A 21,240-nucleotide genomic window follows, 5' to 3' on the forward strand; every position below is an offset into this window, starting at 1 on the left:
AACAAAGTTGTTTCAAACCTACCATCTATTTCAAAAAATCGTCTACTTATTTAATGCTTCCTAAAGCCAGCAATTCAGAATGCTGCCCTGCACCTGCCACACAGGGCCAGGTGCGCTTCTAGGAGCATTCCCAGCCTGGGCCAAGCAGGAGCACAACTGCGGGGATGAGGGACTTGTTACCCAAAGGATGCCCGGTGCTCGGAGCTCCTGTTCCGCACCCACACGCTCAGCCCCATCCCCGACAGCCCGGCTGGCCTCAGGGTTCACAGTTCCCCCCGCAGCTCTCCTGGTGCCGGCGGCTGCGCCCCGCGCCGGGCCCGCCTCCGCGGCCGCGCAAGCGCCGCGCTGAGCCGCGCAGAGCCCAGCCGGGCAGAGCCGAACTGAGCCGCGCCGCGCCGAGCCGTACTGTGCCGAATCGGGCAGAGCCGAGCCGAGCCGAGCCGAACCGCTCCGGGGCGGGCCGGGCGGTGCCGAATCGGGCAGAGCTGAGTCGCGCCAAGTCGAGCTGAGCCGGGCAGAGCTGGGGCATTCCCGCCGCCGCCTCGCCGGAGCGTTCAGCACCGCGGGCACGGACAGCGCCCGCCGCCGCCGGCCATGGAGGCCGCGCCCTCCCCGCCGCCCCGGGAGCCGCGGCCCGAGGGAACGCGCCGCGGTCGCGACCCCGCCTCACCCAGGTAGGAACTGCGGGATCGGGACAGGGGCGCGAAGCTGGTGCCCAGGCGGGTGGGAACCGCCGCCCTGCCGCCACCCCCGAATCTGTGTGTGGAAGTGGTCGGTGGCACCGGGTTTTCCTGGGACCTGGGCCCCCCAGTCCTGCCGAGGTGTGTCCTGTCCTCCCACCGGGGGTGCAGACAGAGTCCCTCTCTGCCTGCCCGGCAGCCCACCCGCGATTCGGACTCTGGCAATGTGCGCTGCCCAACCGGGCTCCTGGTTGCTCCTGCCCTGGGGCCAGGAACCCCATGCAGAGCCAGTCCCGCCGGCGGGGCTTCCAGGTTTGGCCTCCCGGGCAGGTTTCAATCCTGCAACATGGTGTTTGTTCTCGCCCTTCTGCAGCAACGGGAGAGCTATTGTTGGGAAGCTCAGCTTGTTTCAGACAGCCTTACTGCACTCAGCTGTGGGCAAACATGGGTTTCAGTCTAAAGATCTCCATAAACACCCACGTCCCTCATCCCTCTATGCCATATGCTCCCTTACCTGGGAGTCTTAAGCCAGGTTAGCAGCCACAATCATCAACATTTTCTGGAAACATCAACAAGCCCATAATAATGGGCAAGAAGCCATCCCATATTCACAAGTACATTGGCATTTGTTAGACCAGGGCAACAGACCTAAGCTCATCAGATTCTGCTTGACTAGAGCACACCCCGAGGTCAGCAGCACACAAATCCTTCCTGAAAGCCCAAGGGTTCCGTTTCTGTCTGGTACAGGATATTCACGCTGAGAGAGCCCCACCCGCCCAGGGGCACTGACAGGGCACTCACTCCTCATCAGACGGCTCTGATGTCCTCGGCCAGAGGCTGCCGTGCCTGTGGGTCTCAATCTTCAGCGACTCTCGCACAGTCCAGCACTGGTTTAGACCTCGTACATTCAATGGGGCCTGAGCTGTTGCTGGAGCCATTTTCTTTGCTTGTCTGAGTATTCCTTGACCATTCAGACAGGTCTTGAAATGAGCACCGCAGCCAGCAAGAAGTAAGTTACAGAGAGTTAAGCCATCTGACAGGGGTATTTTGAACTTCACCCATGCTGCTCACTCAGTCTTAGCTCTGTGGTCTCCATCCTCTGCCCTAGTCAAGGCCCTTCATCATCAATGCTCACCTAATCAGCAGAAAAACACAGACATAAGAAAGCATCACCTTCCTCCTGGCCTCTTTCAGCCTGGGACACCAAGGTGGAGATTTTCTTTCCCTTTCCATTTCACTCCTTTTTTTCTTTCTTCAAAACGAGGCTTAGCGAACATGATTTTCCCAGTGCAGACAGAACTGTTCTGGCACTGAAGGCTGGGTGGGAACCTTGAGCCCTCCATGTCTGGCTCCATCCCAGCACACACACCTGTACCCACGGCGGCAGCAGCGGCAGCAGCAGCTGCCTGGTGTAAAGGTAAGGCTGTTTGCACGAGTCAATGGAAATGATTATAAAACTAAACTTTTCCTGGCAGACTACGTGGGAAGCAGAGTTTTGCAGTCTCATTAATTTTTCATGATGATTTAACATACTCAGGAGTCTCACTAACAAAAAGACTGTAGGTCTTCTCAAGGGTATGCACGATCCTGCTGCTAGAGTGAAAAAGCAAAACAAAAGAACTCTGCAGGAATTGTTCAGTGCACAAGGATTTGCCGCAGCCAAAGGAGGAGATGGATTGCTCAGGAGTGCCTGTCTCTCCCTGTCAGGGAGACAGGGAGCTAGATAACGAGGTGACAGTGAAAGGCAATGAACCCTTCCCTAATCCCAGGGAAAGGGCATTCTTATCTCCTTAGAAAATACAAGGAAAAAAGCTCTTTTTCTCAAGAGTTCCAGTGCAGTTTTGCTGGTGGTATGTTCAAAGAGAAATTTAAATTCCATTATAAAAGCACATTCTTAAAAAGTCATTTACAGCTCTCCAGGAAAAAGCTATTAGTCTAGATGGAAGCTGACCTATAGCACATGGATTTAATCCAGAAAGAATTCATATTTCTTTTTCATTTGGGAACACTTGTACAGCTGATATGCAAACAAAATCTTGCTAGAGGAAGAAAAAAAAGGGGGAAAGAAAATCAAACTAGCTTATTTTTTTTAATGAATGAAATTTTGTGGCACTTAATGTCTAATTGAGCAAAGCTCCTTGATGAAAAAGGGCTCTGGTTGTAGGCAAGGTACAGACTTCTGCCATTTTTCTCCTTGTTTTTATTCCCCCTTGAGATTCCTCTGGCAAAAGGAGAAGTTGTAGTTTGAGTCAGGCATCAGACAGCTCCATTCACTCGGTAGGTGTTTCCCATCTTTCATATGCAAAGTGCTTCTTGATCCTCTCTTTAGTATGCAAAGGGGGAAATGATCTATTAAAAAAAAAAAAAAAAAAAGAAAAAGAAAAAAAGCAGCGCTTATAGCAATGGATTTGGGGATGAGGGTGGATTAGGCAGACAGAGAAAAGAGCCATTCCTGCAAAAGGCTGAATATTTTTGGCCCATTACCCTCTCAGAACAACATGTGCTCTCCTGCTGCCTGGCTTGGGGGGGACAGCAAGACTAGGGAGTGCCAAAAACTGGAGTGGCTTAGGAAAAGGAAGGCGACCGTATGCTGCTATTTCCCTGCCCACAAAGCTTCCTCCATCCCAGCTCAGCTCTGTGTGCTGCAGAACAAAACCATCCTGAGGGGAATGTGCTGGGAGCAAGAAGCCAACAAGACGTGTTTCCAGTAAACCACCCTGCTGGGGCCAAGTGAGCAGGCAAACCCTAAAGGCAGTTCCTACAGCTATTATCTGCGAGGCAGAAGGATGCTGGTCTCTGAAACAGGGAGATAATCCCTGCCAGGGGCGTGGACTGAAAGCATACAGCCCTTGGCTCCTGCCACAGACCCTGCTACAGTGTCCCACCACTGCTCCACATCCCTGCAGACCTGGAATGGCAGAAAGCTGTCTCCTTAGGAATCCTGACCCTCTCTTTCCTGTTTCCTTGTGGGAAGAAGCTCCAGTCCTTTTGCTGGGTCCCCGACACAAGGTAGGGTGTTTGTGCCCTGGTACTTGTCTCACAGAAGCACTGCTGCACTCAGAGTGGCTTGGGCAGGTCTATAAATTGTATTATTATTCTGTCTAGACATCTCAGGGCAAGAGATGGGGAGGCAAACAGCGAGAATGACACAGCTCACTGCTGTGGGTAACGGGAGCAGTTAACCCTAGTCCATCCCTTCCCTTGCACCCCTTCTTTTCTCCTTTCCCAGCATGTCTCTGGTCGCATCCAGCTGAGCCTGGAAAAGAAAATGGAGGCTGTCAGCTGCCTCTGTAGGCTTCTCTGCAGCCAAGACACCATTTCTGCCCATTTAATCAGAAAAATATAAAATATCTGGCACAGCCCAGAGTGGGAATGAATGTCAAAAATAAAAAGTCTTTGTCAGTGTCAGCGTGGCAAGCAGAGTCCAGTGTGGTGCTCTGCCCTCTTCTCCTCATGTCTGACAGCAAACAGACATCAGAAATCCCCAGAAACATTTTTCTAGCATATTTCAGGGTCCTGAGGGCGCAGAAAAGTAATAGCGACATGGTTTCAGGCAAAGAAGGAGCAGCCTATGTGTCTGGTGCAGACCTCAGAAGACCAAAGGTTAAGCTCACCAGCACTACAGCTAATTGGAAGAGCAGCAAGTGGAGACTCTAACTCTGCTGAGCTGCCAGCAGTGATTATATGAACTGATCATTATTTGCAAGCTCCATGTTTCCCTGGAGATTGTGGATGGCCAAGGTCACATCATCATGGAGTTGGAGAGGGATAAGCATAAGGGAGCTCGTATCCAGAGGGTGATTGACAGAGTTGTAATTGTTTAGTCTGAAAAAGAGATAATGGAGAGAAGTCACGAGTGAATGATCCAGACTTGCCAAAGTTATTCTGGAATCTGAAGTCACTGAGCAGCCAGGGATTGAGTTAGGAAATGACACATGGGGGAACAGCACAACTTGACAGCATTTCACAGCAAAGATGGTAAACAAGGAGAGTGTGATTTTGTGTGAAATATTAGACTCAACGTTACCAACGTATGTGCAGAAAACCCGGAGGCAATCTGCGATATCCAAGAGTTTGACATCTGCTTTCCCCACCAGGAGGTTTTGTAGCCCAGGGGTTTTTGGAGGAAGAATTTTTCATTGCATGGCCTCCTGCCTCTCCCTGACCATGTTCAAAGTGTATTTGTTCTGTCCAGTGTCACATACTCACCCTCAGATGAGGCAGACAGGCTAGTTAAATCATGAAAAGCCTCTGGTCCCAGATTACTGTCCAGATACAGTAGTTTAAAGAGATAAGAATTTTGCTTTTCCTTTGAAAAAAAAATAAAATATCAGAACACCAAAACACAAGATGTCAGTGCAGCAGTGTCTTTATGAATTATTATGCACTGTAGGAGAGCATCACCTATTTAAAGTGTGCAACAACTAGGGAAAATAATGGGATCAAGGTCAAGGAAAAAGAGTAACTTAGGGGCTACAAGAAGGGAGACAGAAAAGGTCTAGATCTTGTCAAAGCATAACACTACCATGACTTCAGCTCTCTGATGAAAATCCCCCGCAGTACAAAACTACAAACTGCAAACAAGTCACTGGACACATGGAAGGAGCAGGATGATTTTACATTTTAAGCCTGAGAGTGTGGCTTGAGGCACTCTCCAGGTCAGCTGTCCCAAACAACCTCTGCCCCTGCAGCTCACCAGCACTGTAGGGGATGTGGTAGTTCAGCATGCTCCCATCAAGTTACCTCTGTAATTAGTACAGAAGTACAACGACTAATTAAAGATGTAATTTTATGTGCTGACTGCCACAGACCCTAATCTTTCCCTGGTCTGTCTGCAGCGCTCCTGCTCCATGCTGCACCTGAATCCCTCCCCGTGCTGAGACAGCTCTGATGAGGCTGTAAGAACCCAGACAAGAGCTCAGATTGCATCTCCTGAGCAGCTTTGCTGGCACTGCATTTGTAATCTCATATATGACAAGTGTGGAGTCTCCTGTTGTGAACTACCTTTACACAGAGCTCTAACACAAATCACACGCTTGAAAGGCCAGGTAATCCTGTCACTAATCCACCTGGGACAGGACAGCAAGTACTTCAAGCCTATTGTTGATGTTATTTGACAAGTTCTGTGGGTGACTGGGATATCATTGTCACAGTTCAGGAGCTTCTGCTTTGCCAGCTGCTCTCCCTCTTGCTGCACTGAACCAGCTCAAGTCTTACCAGTATCTTGCCTTGGAGCTGGGAGGCAAATGAGCAATAGAACTGCTGGGGACAACCTTATCTCAGCCTTATCTCACTGAGGTGAGATAAGCTGTGTGCACACACCTGTCTCCTGGTTTTCTGGCACCTGCTTCCACACAGACACTGACTTCTTTCCAGCTCCTTTGCATTTGCACATCAATTACGGCTTCTGAAGCCAGAAACCCAGGAATGTGCTATCTTTGTCTGTGACTGCTGCAGCTTTCTTTAGGCTTAGAAACTAACTGTAGCATTGGATAGAGCTTCATCAGTCAAGATTTCTCTGTTACGGGTCCCTGGAGTGGTACAGTGTGTAAGTGAAGCTAAGTGTGATGCCTGTGCCATGAGTGTCCATGTGGGCACCAGTGTAACTGCTACCACAAACATGACTCTGCTGTAATGATTTTAATGAAATAAGCCCATTTTTTTACAAACATGAAACACAGTTTATCAGTGTTGATAAACTCAGCTGATGTTGCAAAGTACACAGCATCGACTGCCAAGGCCAGTATGTCCTGCTTTCTGGAAAAAATAGCAATTTTCAAGCAATACTGAGCTAATAGTATTCTCCACATTCTTTTGTCTTTGATCATCTCATGCCAGTTAACTTTGGGTGCAATTCCAGAGATGTGTAATCACTAAAATTCTGCCCTTTTTCCATGGCTGTGAGAAAAATAAATGAGAGGCACTCTACAAAAGATAAAAAACATCCTTTCCCAAAGTTTTTACCTTCGTTTTTTCCCACATCACACCAGATGCCTCAGGCTAAAGTTCACCTCATTGCAGTCTTGCTCCAACACTCATAATTCTTTGATGACTTGAGACACTTTGTGATTCTGGCTGGCGTGAACTGTTCATCCTTTTTAATCCTGGACGCCAGGCACTGCAGCAAGACACATAATTCAGCTGTAAGAGACCATGGCACGTGCTCTGAACAAGGACCAGAAACTGCTGGCGTTTGCATCTCTTGGGACAGCAACTCCTAAAGCATTTTTGGGGTTGGTCTATTGTGTGTGAAAAGTGTCACACAGACTAAGCAGTCCCTCAAAGTATTATTCAAACTTTCTCCAAGCTAGCAAAATCTCTCAGGCACCATAAATATTTTGTTCTAAATTCCCTGGAGAGGGAATAATGTTTTAAATTCCCTGGAGAGAAGAAAGTGTATACTGCAGGCACCTCATTACTTGGGAACTGGAGTCTGCAAATGTTTTGTCCAAGTAAATTCAACAGCCAGAGGACAGTCAAGTTTCAAAGGATTTATAGAGAACCCAGTCCACACCCTTCCTACAAGGAAAGACCAACAAAATTTGTTCTGTCATCCTTGGGAGATGTGTGTCTAAAATGTTCCTGAGGAGCCCAGTGGAGCGTGCAGGACATGGGAGCCATTAAAGAATGTGCCAGGCTGGAGGCTGAAGGCCCTGTTAGATGTCACAGCCCTCAGGTTCACTGCTCAGCTGTGTCAGTGCCAGGGATGATTCACTCTCCTGCTGACCCAACATGGAGCAGTGCCAGTCCTCCTGCAGAGCAATCACGCTAATTAATCCTCCCAAGGAGTGCAGATAATTGAGTTACTTCTTCACATGCAGATTCCTCTGGTTTCTGTTTGTCCAGGTCTCTGTAATCTCTCTGGGTCCTGAGATAGGACCCCCCCCGTCCACAGTGAAATATCCTAGAGAATTTTTGGGTCAGATATTACCCAATTTTTCAAACTTTTGGAGCAACACATACAAAGAATGGATTACAGGATTCTCCATCACTTGGGATTCCTGAATGAGTCATGGATGTCTTTACAAAAAGCATAATCCAGCTCATCCCTTAGGCTGACACCTGGTACAGGATACAGGGGGTGAGGTTTGACATTTGTGTTATGTGGGAGGTCTGTGAGCATTTCCAGTTCTTGGGATACAACTCCCCAGTGCAGCCTTTTAACCTCTCCCATTTTATCTTTCCCTTCATTTCTCTCATAGGGAAAAACAAAATGCAGGACCTTGCCAGACCTGCCTTGCCATGCCAGAGATTGGGAACGCTGAGCTCAGCTACAGTGGCACTTCCTGGGAAAAGATCTGCCCAGTCCATCACTGCCCCATACCTGCATCCCCTGGGCTGGGAGAAGACAACTTGCCCTCCTCCAGCCACACGCTTGGGCCAGCCTCCACCCAGTCCAATGGCCAGGTGCCATCAAGCTCACAGGACTCACAGCAGCACCACCCATATTACCCCTGCAACCAGGAGGAGTCCCGAGGCAGCTACGGCCTGCCTTCGCTCCCTGGGCATGGCGAGAGGCCCGTGCTGTGTTCCCACCTTTCCAGTGGTGATCTTGTGCCAGTTTCCCAGCACGAGGCCTCGGAAACACCCTGGAAGCAGTGGTCCCCCGGGCAGCGGCGGCCGGTGCAACACCATGTTGTCACAGTCAGGTAAGAGGCACGAGGAGGGCGGCTCAAAGGAGCATCCTCCAGGCTTGGTGGGGGGAAGTGGGAGGGATGAGCAGGGTCTGAGCTGGGATGGATGAAACATGGGTTTGCTCTTCAGCTCAGGGCAGCAGCTGCTCCAAAACACACAGAAGGATCCAGTTTGCTCTCTACCTCTGCGTGAGTGTACAGAGAGTTGCCATTCCCATGCCAGGGAGTGGTGGGATTTCCTTCTCAAGGGAGTGGCTGGCTAAAGCCAAGGTGACTCAGTCCCTCCTAGGTCATGCAGCTGTGAATATGCCCATCTTCCTCTACCTTCTTATTTTCTCCCTCTGCACTCCAAGCCACCCAGCTGCCAGTCCTTTATCTTGGCAGAGTTCTCAGTGATGGTAACAGAGTTTCATTCCCTTCCTGCCCTCACAAAATCTCCAGCCGGTGCCGGCAGGGAGTGGAAGCACAGGATAAGCGCTGGCTACAGCTGAGCAGTGAGAAATACAAAAGGGGAGAGCATTATTTGGCTTTCCAGGTTGGGCAGCAATCAGTGTATGAATTCTTTGTTGTCTGTGACAGAATCCATTTGTGTGCAGTGCCTGGGTAACAACAGCCTGAACTACAACTTCTGCTCCTTCCAGCCAGCACCATCCTTCCTCCTGAGTGTGCTTTGTAGAGTCCACTCTTGGTGCAAGAGATCATGATTCCTTCATTGCTGTAGCTGTAGCCACTGAATCCTGATAAAAGATGGCACAGGATTCCTTTCTTGCCTGTGTGCAGCATTGCAGTGTTAGGCACAAAAGCCCTTTAGAGTCTCATTTTCCAGCCATTTACACTGGATTTAATTTGCTTGTGTAGAGGAACTGCAGTCAAACTCCTTTTTCTGAATAATTTTTCTGGATCCTTTTTCTGGATCCTTTTTCACTCATACGCTAGCAAGAAAATTGCCAACTACGTCCTCTGTAACAGGTTATTTAAGCAGGAAGAACAGCTGGATTGTAAATCCCTGGCAGAGTGTGCAGCACCAGCAGTCAGAAAAGTGATAACATAATAATGCCAGAATGAGGTTTTTAATCCAAGCAAATCTGCTTGAAGAGCTATTGTGAGGGAATTAGCACAGGATGGGCAGTGTACTGCTGGAGAGAGACCTCACTTTGATAATCTGGGGAGGCTTTTGCTCTGCTCCTCTCTGTCCAGAATCTACAGAGCATTAGCGTGACGAGCAAAACACAGAATCGTTTATTACATGAGCCACCCGGAGTGACTCTGCCATGGGGAGCTCTCCTCTACTGCTTTTCCATTTCTCCCACTCATAACAAGGATAGGAAGGATGAGCTGCCTCAAGGTCCCCAGTTGGTGGCTGCACGGGGGGGGGGGCCATCTGCCCAACACAGATATTGGAGTGCAGCAGGACCTTCTCCCAGTTTAAGCAGGAGTGTAGGAGGGTGAGAGGAGGAGGGAGCACTGGCTGAGCAGAGCTTGGCACAGCTGTAGAAGGAGGTGGGAGACATTCTCTGGAAACTGTTACCAAGACAAGGCCGTGCCAGACTGGGGCAAGTTTCAAAGGGATGTTTCAGTACAGAGAGACAGAGCGAACAAAAGGTCCTGTAGATATCTGACCCACCAAGATGCAGCTTTTCTGACAGAATGCTGGTGGAAGACTTGTCCTCAGGGATTCATTAACAAACTTTGGATCGCCTGGGGAAGGCTTCTTTATTTCCCCCCCATCAGAGCCTTTCAAGTCAGAGTGACAAACGCTCCTCTGTGAAGAAAATCCAGATAAAATATTTTTAGCAGCTTCACTGGCTTTCTGCTCTTACAGCCTGAAAAGACACTGTCTTTGGAGGGACCCAGGAAACAAATGAGAGTAATTTTTTTTGAAAAATCCTCACTGAGCTAAACAGGAAATAGAAACTATCTACAGTTGTTGCTAGCCCAACTCATGAGATTTGGTAAAGAGGTTTGCTTGTATCAAGAAACACTTTAAGAAGTGCAGGAAAAGCACTTAAACCAGATAGATTTTAATGGATGAGATCTGCAGTAGGATTTCTATAGGAGCTGCATTGCTAAAGTCCAGTACTCTCAGCAGGGTTTTCTTAGAGGGTTAAAATTAGGAGCAAGTACATGGCTTCCCACCCTGTTTGGTTAAAACTGGAGAGCAAAAAGGCTCTATTATTCATTAAACTAATTCACACAGTGACAGAACTGTGTCAGCACTGGCTCACCTTGGTGCTTACAGCCCTGCAAAGGTTAACCTGCTCAGGGATCAGCCCAGCACTGGGCTTCCCAGTAAAATAATAAATGAACACATATTTTTTCCTTTCTGTCTGCAGACATGACAAAGCTTTCAGGATGCCAAAAAGGTATGTTTAACAGTAAAAGCTTCCTGTCCTTGTACCTTGTGATCAGTGCTCTCCTGCCCTGTTATTGGGAGAAGCAGAATGTTACTGCTGGTGACATCCCAGCAGGCCTGGCTCCAGAGGCGAGGTCAGCGCTCCTGGGGCTTTCCACTCCTTGGAAAAATCTCCATTTGCTTGTGAGATCAATTTAACCTGCATTAATGAATAGTAACACTGTATCAGTAGCTGTTCTTGGGCAGGTGCCAGCTCTAAACCATACAGTAGCTTTATATATATAATAATTTTATGTGTCTCTGTGTATGTGTGTATTTTATGTGTGTGTGTGTGTGTGTGTATATATATATATATATATATATGTATGTATGTATGTAAGATTAATCCAGCTTGTCCTATCAGAGGAGCAATAAGGAAAAGAGCCCATCCATGAAATAAACTCATCTTTTCAAAAACAGAAAATGTTAACTACATTGATCAAAAGTAAAGTAATTGGATTGCTTTCTATTTCTGTTTAAAATCTGACTTTTGTAAACTATTGCTTCTGGATAATTTGGATAAACACCTCTCATCATCAGTGACTGCAGCTGATTTTTTTTTGTTCTTTCTTGTCTGGTAATTGGACATGGAAATATCCAAAACAACCTTCAGAAATTAGATACTCTAATGAGTAAAGAGCAGTTTTGTTCATTTTCATAGTAAAGACTTTGTCTATGAAAACAAACTTTATAAAGCAATTGTAAATTGGAAAAAAAAAAAAAAAAAAAAGAAAAAATCAAAAGTCATGTGAAAAGGTGTTTGAAGTGCTTGTGATGGATGACTTCTAATGATGAAATAGCTGCGGTAGCGTCCCAGTCAAAAGGGGCAAAAGAGCAAGCAAGGAGAAACATTCCATCTCAAATAAAGTTCATAAATGTTTCACTTCCCTTCACAAATACTTGTCAACTATTTTTGAACACAGAATTTCTTATATTTCAGAAATACATCAGAATACAAAAGAACTAACCTGCCAAACCAGAGCAGGAACCTATTCTGCTATCTTATATCTCAACTGATATTTCTGAGGAAGACAAAAATCTTGACACAGTAAAACCTGGACTGGTAAAAAATGTGGGAGAGTAACTTTCATAGATCCTCCTATATGAGAGCCAGTTTGTCCCAAAGAAAAAACAGGACTTAAATAGAAAATGTTACACCAGCTCTTTAAGAACAAAAATAACTGGCAAATAATACTTTGGCCAGAGTAAGCTGGTAAGAGTAAGTTTCCTTGGAAGGGTTTTGATGTCACCAAAATGTTGTGATGTGATACATCATTATCATAAAATTGTATGTATTCTAGTGAATGTATGTAAATTTAGAGCAGCGTTTAAATACACAAATTAAGACCAATGACAGGGACTCTTCAGAATAAACCCAAAGATTTCCTATGGTCCAGTTTGGAATTCTGTAGCCTAAACTGTTGCAGCCACCAGCTGACATTGCACAATACAGAGGAAATTAAGAGAGGCTCTTTCTAAATGCAATCTTTGAACTTAAATGTTTAAAGCTTCATTTCGCTTGAGGACAAGAGTCTGTTTCTTATTATTTCTGACTGAAAAAGCTGGAAAATGCAGGGAGGCAAAATGTAATTACCCGAGTTAATTAGAGCTGCCTCCAAACATCCAGTTAGAGTTGTAATATGTTCATTAATAGCTGCGCTAGAGCCTCCAAGCTTCACAATAAATAACTGCACAAACCAGAGACCCTGATTTTCCCCTTTCTGTTACTCACACCCCATTGGCTCAGCAGCAAGTTTTGTGCTGAGAGCAGAAGCATCTCAGCAGCTGAATTTTTTCTCCTCCTGTTGACTGCAGTTACTCGCAGCTGATCGCAGAGTGGCCCCTGGCTGTGCTGGTGCTGTGCTCCGTGGCGGTGGCGATCTGCACCGTGGCTGGGCTGCTGGTTGGGAATCTGCCTGACTTTTCAGAACCCCTCATGGTAAGTCCCTACACTCGAGGTATCAGCAGGAACGTAAGGAAAATCCACACCCAGCCAGTGATATCATCCCTCCGAGATGAGCAGAATGTGCCAGTCCTGACACACAGGAAGAACACAGCCCACACCAGTGGTAGCCACCAGCCCATCCCTCAGCCGTGCACTCACACCAGCGCCTTCACTCCAGTGTGGAGACACTGCCAGCATAAACTGGGATTGCTCCCTTTGCTCCCATTTCCAAGGCTGGAAGGCTGGGATTGCACACATTGAATAGCTAGGCTTGGCACAGACTGGATAGAGGAGCTAGCTTTGGCTCCTACAGTCTGTGCATGAGGCTTTTGATTTGGAGACCATGCCCTGTTCTAAGCACTATGCACATGGAATGTTTTCCATATGGAATGCCACATTCCCTAAAATCATCCCTGCCTCTGGTTCATGGAAGAATCTTGAGAAAATAAGAATACACTAGGAGCAAGAAGAATGCAAAAAAAGAAAGTTAGTGTCATTTCTGAAAGGGACTACTACAATTGAAAAGGAGGAGAAATTCTTAGGAGATCAGGGAGAGATAATTGCAGCCATTGTTGATGGAAAAGGATGGAGGGAAAGAGGGAAAGAGGGAAGAGGGAAAGAGGGAAAGAGGGAAAGAGGGAAGAGGGAAAGAGGGAAAGAGGGAAAGAGGGAAGAGGGAAAGAGGGAAAGAGGGAAAGAGGGAAAGGGAAAGGGAAAGGGAAAAGGTTCATGTTTTTTCTCTTATCTCTGGGATGCAGTATTTCCAGGGAAAGTTCAATTTGTGCATCCCTCCAAGATGCAGCAATAATTTTACGCAGTTTCCATGTGTTGGAGGAGGTCTAAGGACAGCTGAGCTGAAGTGGAGCTGTGACCTTGGTGCCTGTTTCCTTGGTGCAGGGTTTCGAGCCACGGGACACTGACATTGGCAGGAAGCTCATTGTGTGGAGGAATATCAAGAGCCATACAGGCTACAAGAAGACCCTTTCCCTTTCTCCCTATGCCAAGAAGAAAAGGTATTTGAGCTTGGTTTGGGGGATTTGGGGAACATGCTGGTTGTAAAGTCACATATTCAATATTCCAAAATATCTATGCCAATTCCATACATCCTACACTTAAAGCAATGAGGCATTGGAGAGTTTGAAGTCTGTGTGCCTGCAATGGGTTTGGGCTCTCTATCGCTGTGTGTGGCACCAGAGTCTTGTCAGTGATGTAACTCCCAGCCAGATGCTCTCTTGTTAATAATAATAGTTATTAACAATAATCTCTTACTAGCTATGATGACCTTGGCATTGGCAGAGGACAGAAGGCTGTTCAGGGAGAACAAGCAGCGAGGACACGGAGAATGGTGGAAACCATCTATGGAGCAGATGGATTCTTCTGTGGTCCCCCAGGTGACTAAAATCTTGATGGGGCAGTAAATACTGCCAGAACTCCATTGACAGAACTGTCAGAGTTCAGGACACAAGGAATACTCTGAACTTGCTCTAAGCAAGCAGTGTATACAATTCCACCAGTGAGAGCTCTGACAGTGCCCTCCCAGCACTTCATACCTCAGTGGTCAGAAAAGGCTGGTTCAGAAATTCTGAAGTTTTTTCTCCTCCTTAACTCTTTGCCATACTTCTTGTTTTCCCTTTAGAAATATACCTTAAAGCACATATTAAACGACAAATGTTTTCCCCATTTACTCATATAAAAATGAATACTCTGAAAAGCAGTGTATGCGCTGCTTGCTGTATATTCCCTCTTCCTTGTCTGCTCTCTCTCTCTCTCTGTTCCTTCTTTACTTCTTGAAAAATGTAAATGGTCTAAAATCTGGAGAGAAAAACAGAAAACTCCAACACCCCCCGAATTTGTCCCCAAATAGGCATTAGTAAGTAGAAAGAAGAGGAACAGCATGCAGATATTTTTATTCTCTCTTCCTTGCCTTCTATCCACCTCTGAAACAAGTCACACATCAAACTCACAGGTCCTTGGTGGTTTTTGGCTGAGCTCGAGCTCTTCCCTTCCAGGGATACAGAACCAGATGCCAGCAGTCACTAAAGGCGAGCAGATATTTGATTTTGAAAATGCCCTGATGCTGCTGACCAATATCACGGGGCAGGGGTGAGGTCACACAAGGCGCATCCTCACTACTGTCTTATGACCTGCTTCCCTCCAGGGAGCCTCCAAAGCAGTCCTATGGACAGAGATATATATTTATTTTTTCTGTGAACAGAGAGTCTACTGCAAACAGCCTGCCTGATTCATCTTCATTACCTAATCCTTTTACGATTTTTTTTATTATCATTTATTACAGAAAAGAGCTATTCCCAGCTGGTATTTATGTCCACAACTGCTGGGAGTTTATGGAACTTGCAAGCAATTCAGTCTATGTGTCAAATGGAACAAGACAAGGTCAGTGAGGAACACATGTACAGGCTGTCTCTTTTCTGTCTGCTGCAACTTGATGTCTTGCTGAGAGGATGCCAGACAAAAAACAATGTAAGCCACGCAACAGGTTTCACCTGGAGGAATCCAAAACATTTCACCTACTTGGCAATACAGGGATGATCCCACCTGCCAGTTGTAAATTAAACAAGAATAAATGGAGACTGAACAGGAGCTGGTCCAGAAGCCAAAGGTGTCCATCAGAAGCTGCTGAGGATTTTGGGTAGCAGAACATAATTATGGAAATGGAGCTACCAGCTTGGAGACTGGTGGCAAGTTTTACAAGTGAGAAGTTTAACTGCATGAGCTGCATTTGCCATAGGAGCCAAATTTTCAAATCTGCAGTTATAAATTCAAGTAGACAGGGTTTAATTTTTGCAAAAGGCTACCAACTTTCCATAGCTTTGGTGTTTGGGATTTGTCACAGGGAAGATGGTCAGGGTTGGGTGGTACACCTTGGGGAAACGAGGGAGAGGGGAGGGGAGGGGAGGGGAGGGGAGGGGAGGGGAGGGGAGGGGAGGGGAGGGGAGAGGAGAGGAGAGGAGAGGAGAGGAGAGGAGAGGAGAGGAGAGGAGAGGAGAGGAGAGGAGAGGAGAGGAGAGGAGAGGAGAGGAGAGGAGAGGAGAGGAGAGGAGAGGAGAGGAGAGGAGAGGAGAGGAGAGGAGAGGGGAGGAGAGGGGAGGGGAGGGGAGGGGAGGGGAGGGGAGGGGAGGGGAGGGGAGGGGAGGGGAGGGGAGGGGAGGGGAGGGGAGGGGAGGGGAGGGGAGGGGAGGGGAGGGGAGGGGAGGGGAGGGGAGGGGAGGGGAGGGGAGGGGAGGGGAGGGGAGGGGAGGGGAGGGGAGGGGAGGGGAGGGGAGGGGAGGGGAGGGGAGGGGAGGGGAGGGGAGGGGAGGGGAGGGGAGGGGAGGGGAGGGGAGGGGAGGGGAGGGGAGGGGAGGGGAGGGGAGGGGAGGGGAGGGGAGAGGAGAGGAGAGGAGAGGAGAGGAGAGGAGAGGAGAGGAGAGGAGAGGAGAGGAGAGGAGAGGAGAGGAGAGGAGAGGAGAGGAGAGGAGAGGAGAGGAGAGGAGAGGAGAGGAGAGGAGAGGAGAGGAGAGGAGAGGAGAGGAGAGGAGAGGAGAGGAGAGGAGAGGAGAGGAGAGGAGAGGAGAGGAGAGGAGAGGAGAGGAGAGGAATTACTGCAGTGAGTAAGGAACACTGGGGCTGCAAGAGAGGGTGTGACCTGATGCCCCCTCATGTTTTTCAGATACGCTCACATGTGCATTTTAGAGACCTCTGCCAGCGCACTGAAGCCAACGAATGCTGCCCAAGCTGGTCCCTGGGGAACTACATTGCTGTCCTGTACAACAGGTCTTCATGTCTGGAGATAACTCAAGGAGACATCTCCCACACCTTGGCCCTGCTCCGTGCCTGTGCTCCAGACTACCACCGAGGTGTCCTCACTCCGTCCTGCATAGGCCCTGAGGCTGTCAGACAGAAACACTCTCAGTGTGCCCAGGTTCCAGAAAAATGCACCCGCTTCAACGCCATCTACCAGCTGCTTCACTTCTTGGTTGACAGGGACTTTCTCAGTCCCCAGACGATGGAATACCAAGTGCCCTCTCTCAAATACAGCCTGCTTTTCCTGCCAACAAGAAAAGGTGAATCTATGATGGGGATCTACTTAGACAACCTTGAAACCTGGGACCTGTTTGATAACTACACGTCTATCACTGGAATGGACCTGGGCCTTAAACAGAAACTATTCCAGCACTACCTTCTACTGGATACTAAGTATCCAGTCCTGGCAATATTAGCTATTTTTCTAATAATTTCTTTTTATTTACGCTCTGTGTTTATTACCTTGATGGTCCTGCTTGCTGTTGTCAGTTCTTTGATGATCTCCTACTTCTTGTACAAGGTGGCCTTCAGATTCACTTATTTCCCTTTTGTAAACCTGACAGCAGTCATCATTCTCAGCAGCATTTGTGCCAACCACACTTTTGTCTTCTTCGACCTGTGGAACCTCAGCAAGAGCCAGAACCCTTCTGCTGGGCTTGCTCAGTGGGTGAGCCAAACCATGCACCACTTTGCCTATCTCATGCTGGCCTCATGCTTCACAACCGGTGCTGCCTTCTACGCCAGCTACATCAGCAACATCACAGCCATCCGCTGCTTCTCTGTCTACATGGGCACCTCAGTGCTGGTGAACCTGGTTTTCATGATGACCTGGCTGCCCTCTTCGGCCGTGCTGTACGAGCGCTACATCGCAACAACCTGCGTTTACAAGCCAGAAGCCTACTGGAACAACAGCAACCACAAGAGAGTTGCTCTCTCTGTCCATTATGTCTTCCGGGCTCTCCAGAACACACTGTCTGAAACCTCCAAGCTCCTCTTCGAAAAGCTTCTGCCTTGTGGGGTCATCAAGTTTCGGTACATCTGGATCTGCTGGTTTGCTGCCTTAGCCATAGGAGGCGCCTACATTTCCTGTTCCAACCCCAAACTCAAACTCCCGACTCTGGAGACATCGTCCGTCCAAGTGTTCAGGCTGAGCCACCCCTTCGAGAGGTACGATTCCGAGTACTGCCACCAGTTCATGTTTGAGAGGCTGGAGCATGGAGAAGGGCAGCGTATGCCTGTCACCATAGTCTGGGGCATTCTGCCTGTGGATAATGGGGACCACTTCAATCCGAAAAGCAACGGCACCCTAGTGACAGACACCACCTTCACCATCCAAAACCCTGATGCCCAGAAGTGGCTCCTCGAATTCTGCCAAAAAGTGAAGAACAAAACTTTCTATTACCCTGATGCGGAACAGAAATCTACTGTGTGCTTCATGGAGGAGTTCCTCAGGTGGATGGACAGTCGCCAGTGCTCCCAGCGAGACCACAGCTTCAACCTTTGCTGTAATCAGTTCTCTTTCCCTTACAGAAGTGAAGTCTTCCTGCACTGCATCAAAATGATGCTCCTGGAAGAGGGCAGGGAAGGGGCAGAAACATACGATCTGGGCCTCAGGTTTGATGGGGAGGGAAATGTCGCTGCCTTAGTGCTGCAGTTTCAAACTATTTATTACTATACCTTCAACTACAGCAGAGCCAAACAGTTCTATGATGAAATCAGCCTCTGGATAACAGAGGAAATGGAAACTGCCCCCATGGGGCTTCAGAATGGATGGTTTACCAGTAAACTAGAGCTGTACAACCTCCAGCACAGTCTCAGCACAGAAACCATGGTGGTCATGGGGCTCTCCATAGCCATTTCCTTCGTGGTGCTGCTGCTCACAACCTGGAACGTTCTCCTTAGCATTTTCTCCGTTACTGCCATTGCAGGCACCGTCCTGGTAACCATTGGCCTTTTGGTCCTCTTGGAGTGGCAGCTCAACGCAGTGGAGTCTCTCTTCATTTCAGCTGCAGTAGGTCTCTCTGTCGACTTCACAGTCAACTACTGCATCTCCTATCACCTGTGCCCCCACTCTGACCGCCTGAACCGTGTGGCCTTTTCCCTGAAGCAGATGAGCTGTGCCACTGCCATGGCAGCTTCTGCTCTCTTCTCTGCAGGGGTCATTATGTTGCCTGCCACGGTCCTGGCGTACAGGAAGCTGGGGATATTCATCATGATGATCAATTGTATCAGCTGTGGGTTTGCCAGCCTCTTCTTTCAGTCGCTCTGCTGCTTCTTCGGCCCGGAGAAGAATTGCGGGCAGATCCTTTGGCCTTGTGCCCACACCATGAAAGACTATTCCGATGATTCGGGGCCGAACAGAAACTTTGCCTGTGGGGGCAGTGAGAAGCAAAACCGGTTGCGGAAGGTCCAGGAGTCCAACACTGCAAACGAGCAATACGAGCTCCAACCCTTGTCCAGGAAACTCAGCGACAGTTTTGACAACAGCACTTCCACAAGCAAGCTGTCCAACCGGCCCTCTGTGCTGTCTGAAGACATACAAGTTGAAGAAAACAGATGCCCTCGAGTGGGAATGCACCCTTCCCTGGAAAGAGAGAGACAGAGTCTGCAGGACACCCTCGGAGACCAGCAGGTCAGCCTGTGCCAGTGTCCCGCCCTGCAAACTTCCTCTCCTTACAAGCACAGCACCTCAGAAACAGAAATTCACAGGGAGAGACTCTGTCGAGATTGTCGCTGTCGAAAGTATGGTCTGAAAGCATGGGATGGCTCTGGCCTGGACCACATCCAGCCGGCTGGCATGAAAGAAGAAGGGCAGCTCAATAAATCCCAGTGCTCCAGTGACACTGCCCAGCAGCAGTCAGATTATACCTCAGACCACAGCCCCCTCCCTGCTGCTGACATCTACAAAATTCACAGATGCCTTTGTTCTCTTGGCAGCTCTTTCGATATGCTCAACATCTCCAGTGAGACGTCCATCAGTGATTTTGAGCAAGGCCTGAAGCTCGCTGAATCAGCCAGTTCCTGTCCCGACGCCTTGGAGCTGTCTGACTCCTACGGGAACGCGGAGCGAGGTTACCTGAACGGGAAGAGAGATACCCTGCGGCTGGACCTGAGGGAGACTGTCTTTGATGTCTCTCCAGCTGCATCGCAGCAGAACAGCTCTTCATGGAAAAATCGGTTTGGATTGGGGAATGAAGGGCCAGTCGTGCTGCCCAACAGCCAGCCAGACATGCCTGATGTTTGGATCAAACGATCCAGTGCACAAAGTTCTGGTTACAACAGCTGAGACCTTGCAGAAAGCAAAGCTGCTGCTAGGGAAACAGGAAGCCTGAATGTCCTTAGAGCTGTAAATATCAATTTTTTCCTCCCACCTCTCCTAGAGCTGAGACTATTTCTTAGTATTTCAGCTGTGCAAAACATGTGTTTTCACAGGAATCAGCAGATCTGATGCCAGTGAGAGGATGTGAGAGCCATCGTGATGGACTACAAGCCCTTTGACTTCCAGTGTCTGGTGCCATGTTCACAGGACTTACCGAGTAAACCTGGTTTGTCATTTCCTAAAAGGTGATTAGGTTTTGTTTGCTTGAGAGAAATAATGAGGTGATGCTCCCCAGGTATTTAATGACAGAGAAAGAGAGCTCTTGTAAAACAGAAAAAAAAAAAAAAAAATCCAAAAGTGAACTACTGAAAATCTAGGTATCAAGTGAAATGTATAGTGAATAATAAAAAAAATAAAGTATTTAATTTTCTACTTTGTGCAAAGCTCAGATCCACAGACTCCATCAAAACAGCTCAGATATTATAAAAAATCCCATCAAGACTTCCAAGTTGACACAACCTCTTCCTGACCATGGAAGAGGGTACAGAATCCAGCCCTAATCTATTTCCAGTAACAAGTTCAGTTTGTTTTATCCGAAGGAATTTTAATACTGCCAAAGATTTTCAGTGTGAATTTCCCCCTTGAGAAAAGAGTCCTGGTCCCCCCTGGACTCAGGTGCCTTGTTGTGTCCTCTTTACAATGTGTTTCCACTCAAGGCATTCCCCTCAAACATGTAACTTTCTAAAATTCACAGATCTCGTGAATCTGGAATTTCAGGGTTTTTCCCCCTCTACCAGAAACAAACAGGAAAACAAACATTTATTTGCCCTTATTTGTAGAAAAATAAAGCATTCTCTCTACAAGTCGATATACAATAAATGCCTATAACCTTTCCTAAAATCTGTGTGATGCTTCATTTTCACAAAGAGCAGTGGGGTTATTAATCTTTTAAGTGCCTAATACATTTTCCAGAGGGAAGCATACATCTTTAAAATACTTATTCTTCTGATATCCACTAGTTGTCCCTGTGCTGTGGGAGATGGACAACAACTCCCTGATACCCATTAGGGATGGGGGCTTTTAAAGCTAATACTAGAGTTTGAAATATGTCAAACATGTCAGTGGCGTGGTTCTGTATTTTTTATGTTCCAGTTTCAGGATTTTATCCTGAAATTGTCATAGTGAATGTTCAGGTGGGTATTCAGGCAGCCAAAGCCACCCTGGAACTGCAGCAGCCTCCTCAAGGAGCTATCGGCAGTTATTGCCCACCCGTTAAGAAAACCACGTTAGCAAACACTGCAAAAATGTCTTTAAGTCAGAGAACATTTTATACAGATGCCTCATTTCACCTTGCAGCATTAGAGGGCAATTTTAGTACCTCACACACCAGCAGCACCGGCACCCTCACAGCTCTTGACTCCTACCTACACCTCCGCAGAGATGGCGACAAACCCCTCGATCTTCGG

At 47.9% G+C, this 21,240-nt stretch overlaps 1 protein-coding gene across 1 annotated transcript; it reads left to right on the forward strand.

The window, feature by feature from the left end:
- Positions 1 to 594: 594 nt before the first annotated feature.
- Positions 595 to 20,589, forward strand: DISP2 (dispatched RND transporter family member 2). Its single transcript, XM_056494106.1, has 8 exons — positions 595 to 674; positions 7,883 to 8,329; positions 10,648 to 10,677; positions 12,522 to 12,645; positions 13,549 to 13,664; positions 13,924 to 14,042; positions 14,948 to 15,045; positions 16,322 to 20,589. The coding sequence occupies exons 1-8, from the start codon at positions 595 to 597 to the stop codon at positions 19,739 to 19,741; spliced, it is 4,434 nt and encodes a 1,477-aa protein (XP_056350081.1). The 3' UTR covers positions 19,742 to 20,589.
- The last annotated feature ends 651 nt before the right edge of the window (positions 20,590 to 21,240 follow it).

This window comes from Oenanthe melanoleuca, chromosome 5, assembly GCF_029582105.1.
Source record: "Oenanthe melanoleuca isolate GR-GAL-2019-014 chromosome 5, OMel1.0, whole genome shotgun sequence".
NCBI lineage: Eukaryota > Metazoa > Chordata > Aves > Passeriformes > Muscicapidae > Oenanthe > Oenanthe melanoleuca.

Coding starts and splice junctions, on each gene's coding strand:
- DISP2 (XM_056494106.1), top strand. CDS start 595: ATGGAGGCCGCGCCCTCCCCGCCGCCCCGGGAGCCGCGGCCCGAGGGA. Junction 14,043..14,947: donor ATTCTTCTGTGGTCCCCCAG/GTGACTAAAATC, acceptor CATTTATTACAG/AAAAGAGCTATTCCCAGCTG. Junction 15,046..16,321: donor GTCAAATGGAACAAGACAAG/GTCAGTGAGGAA, acceptor CATGTTTTTCAG/ATACGCTCACATGTGCATTT.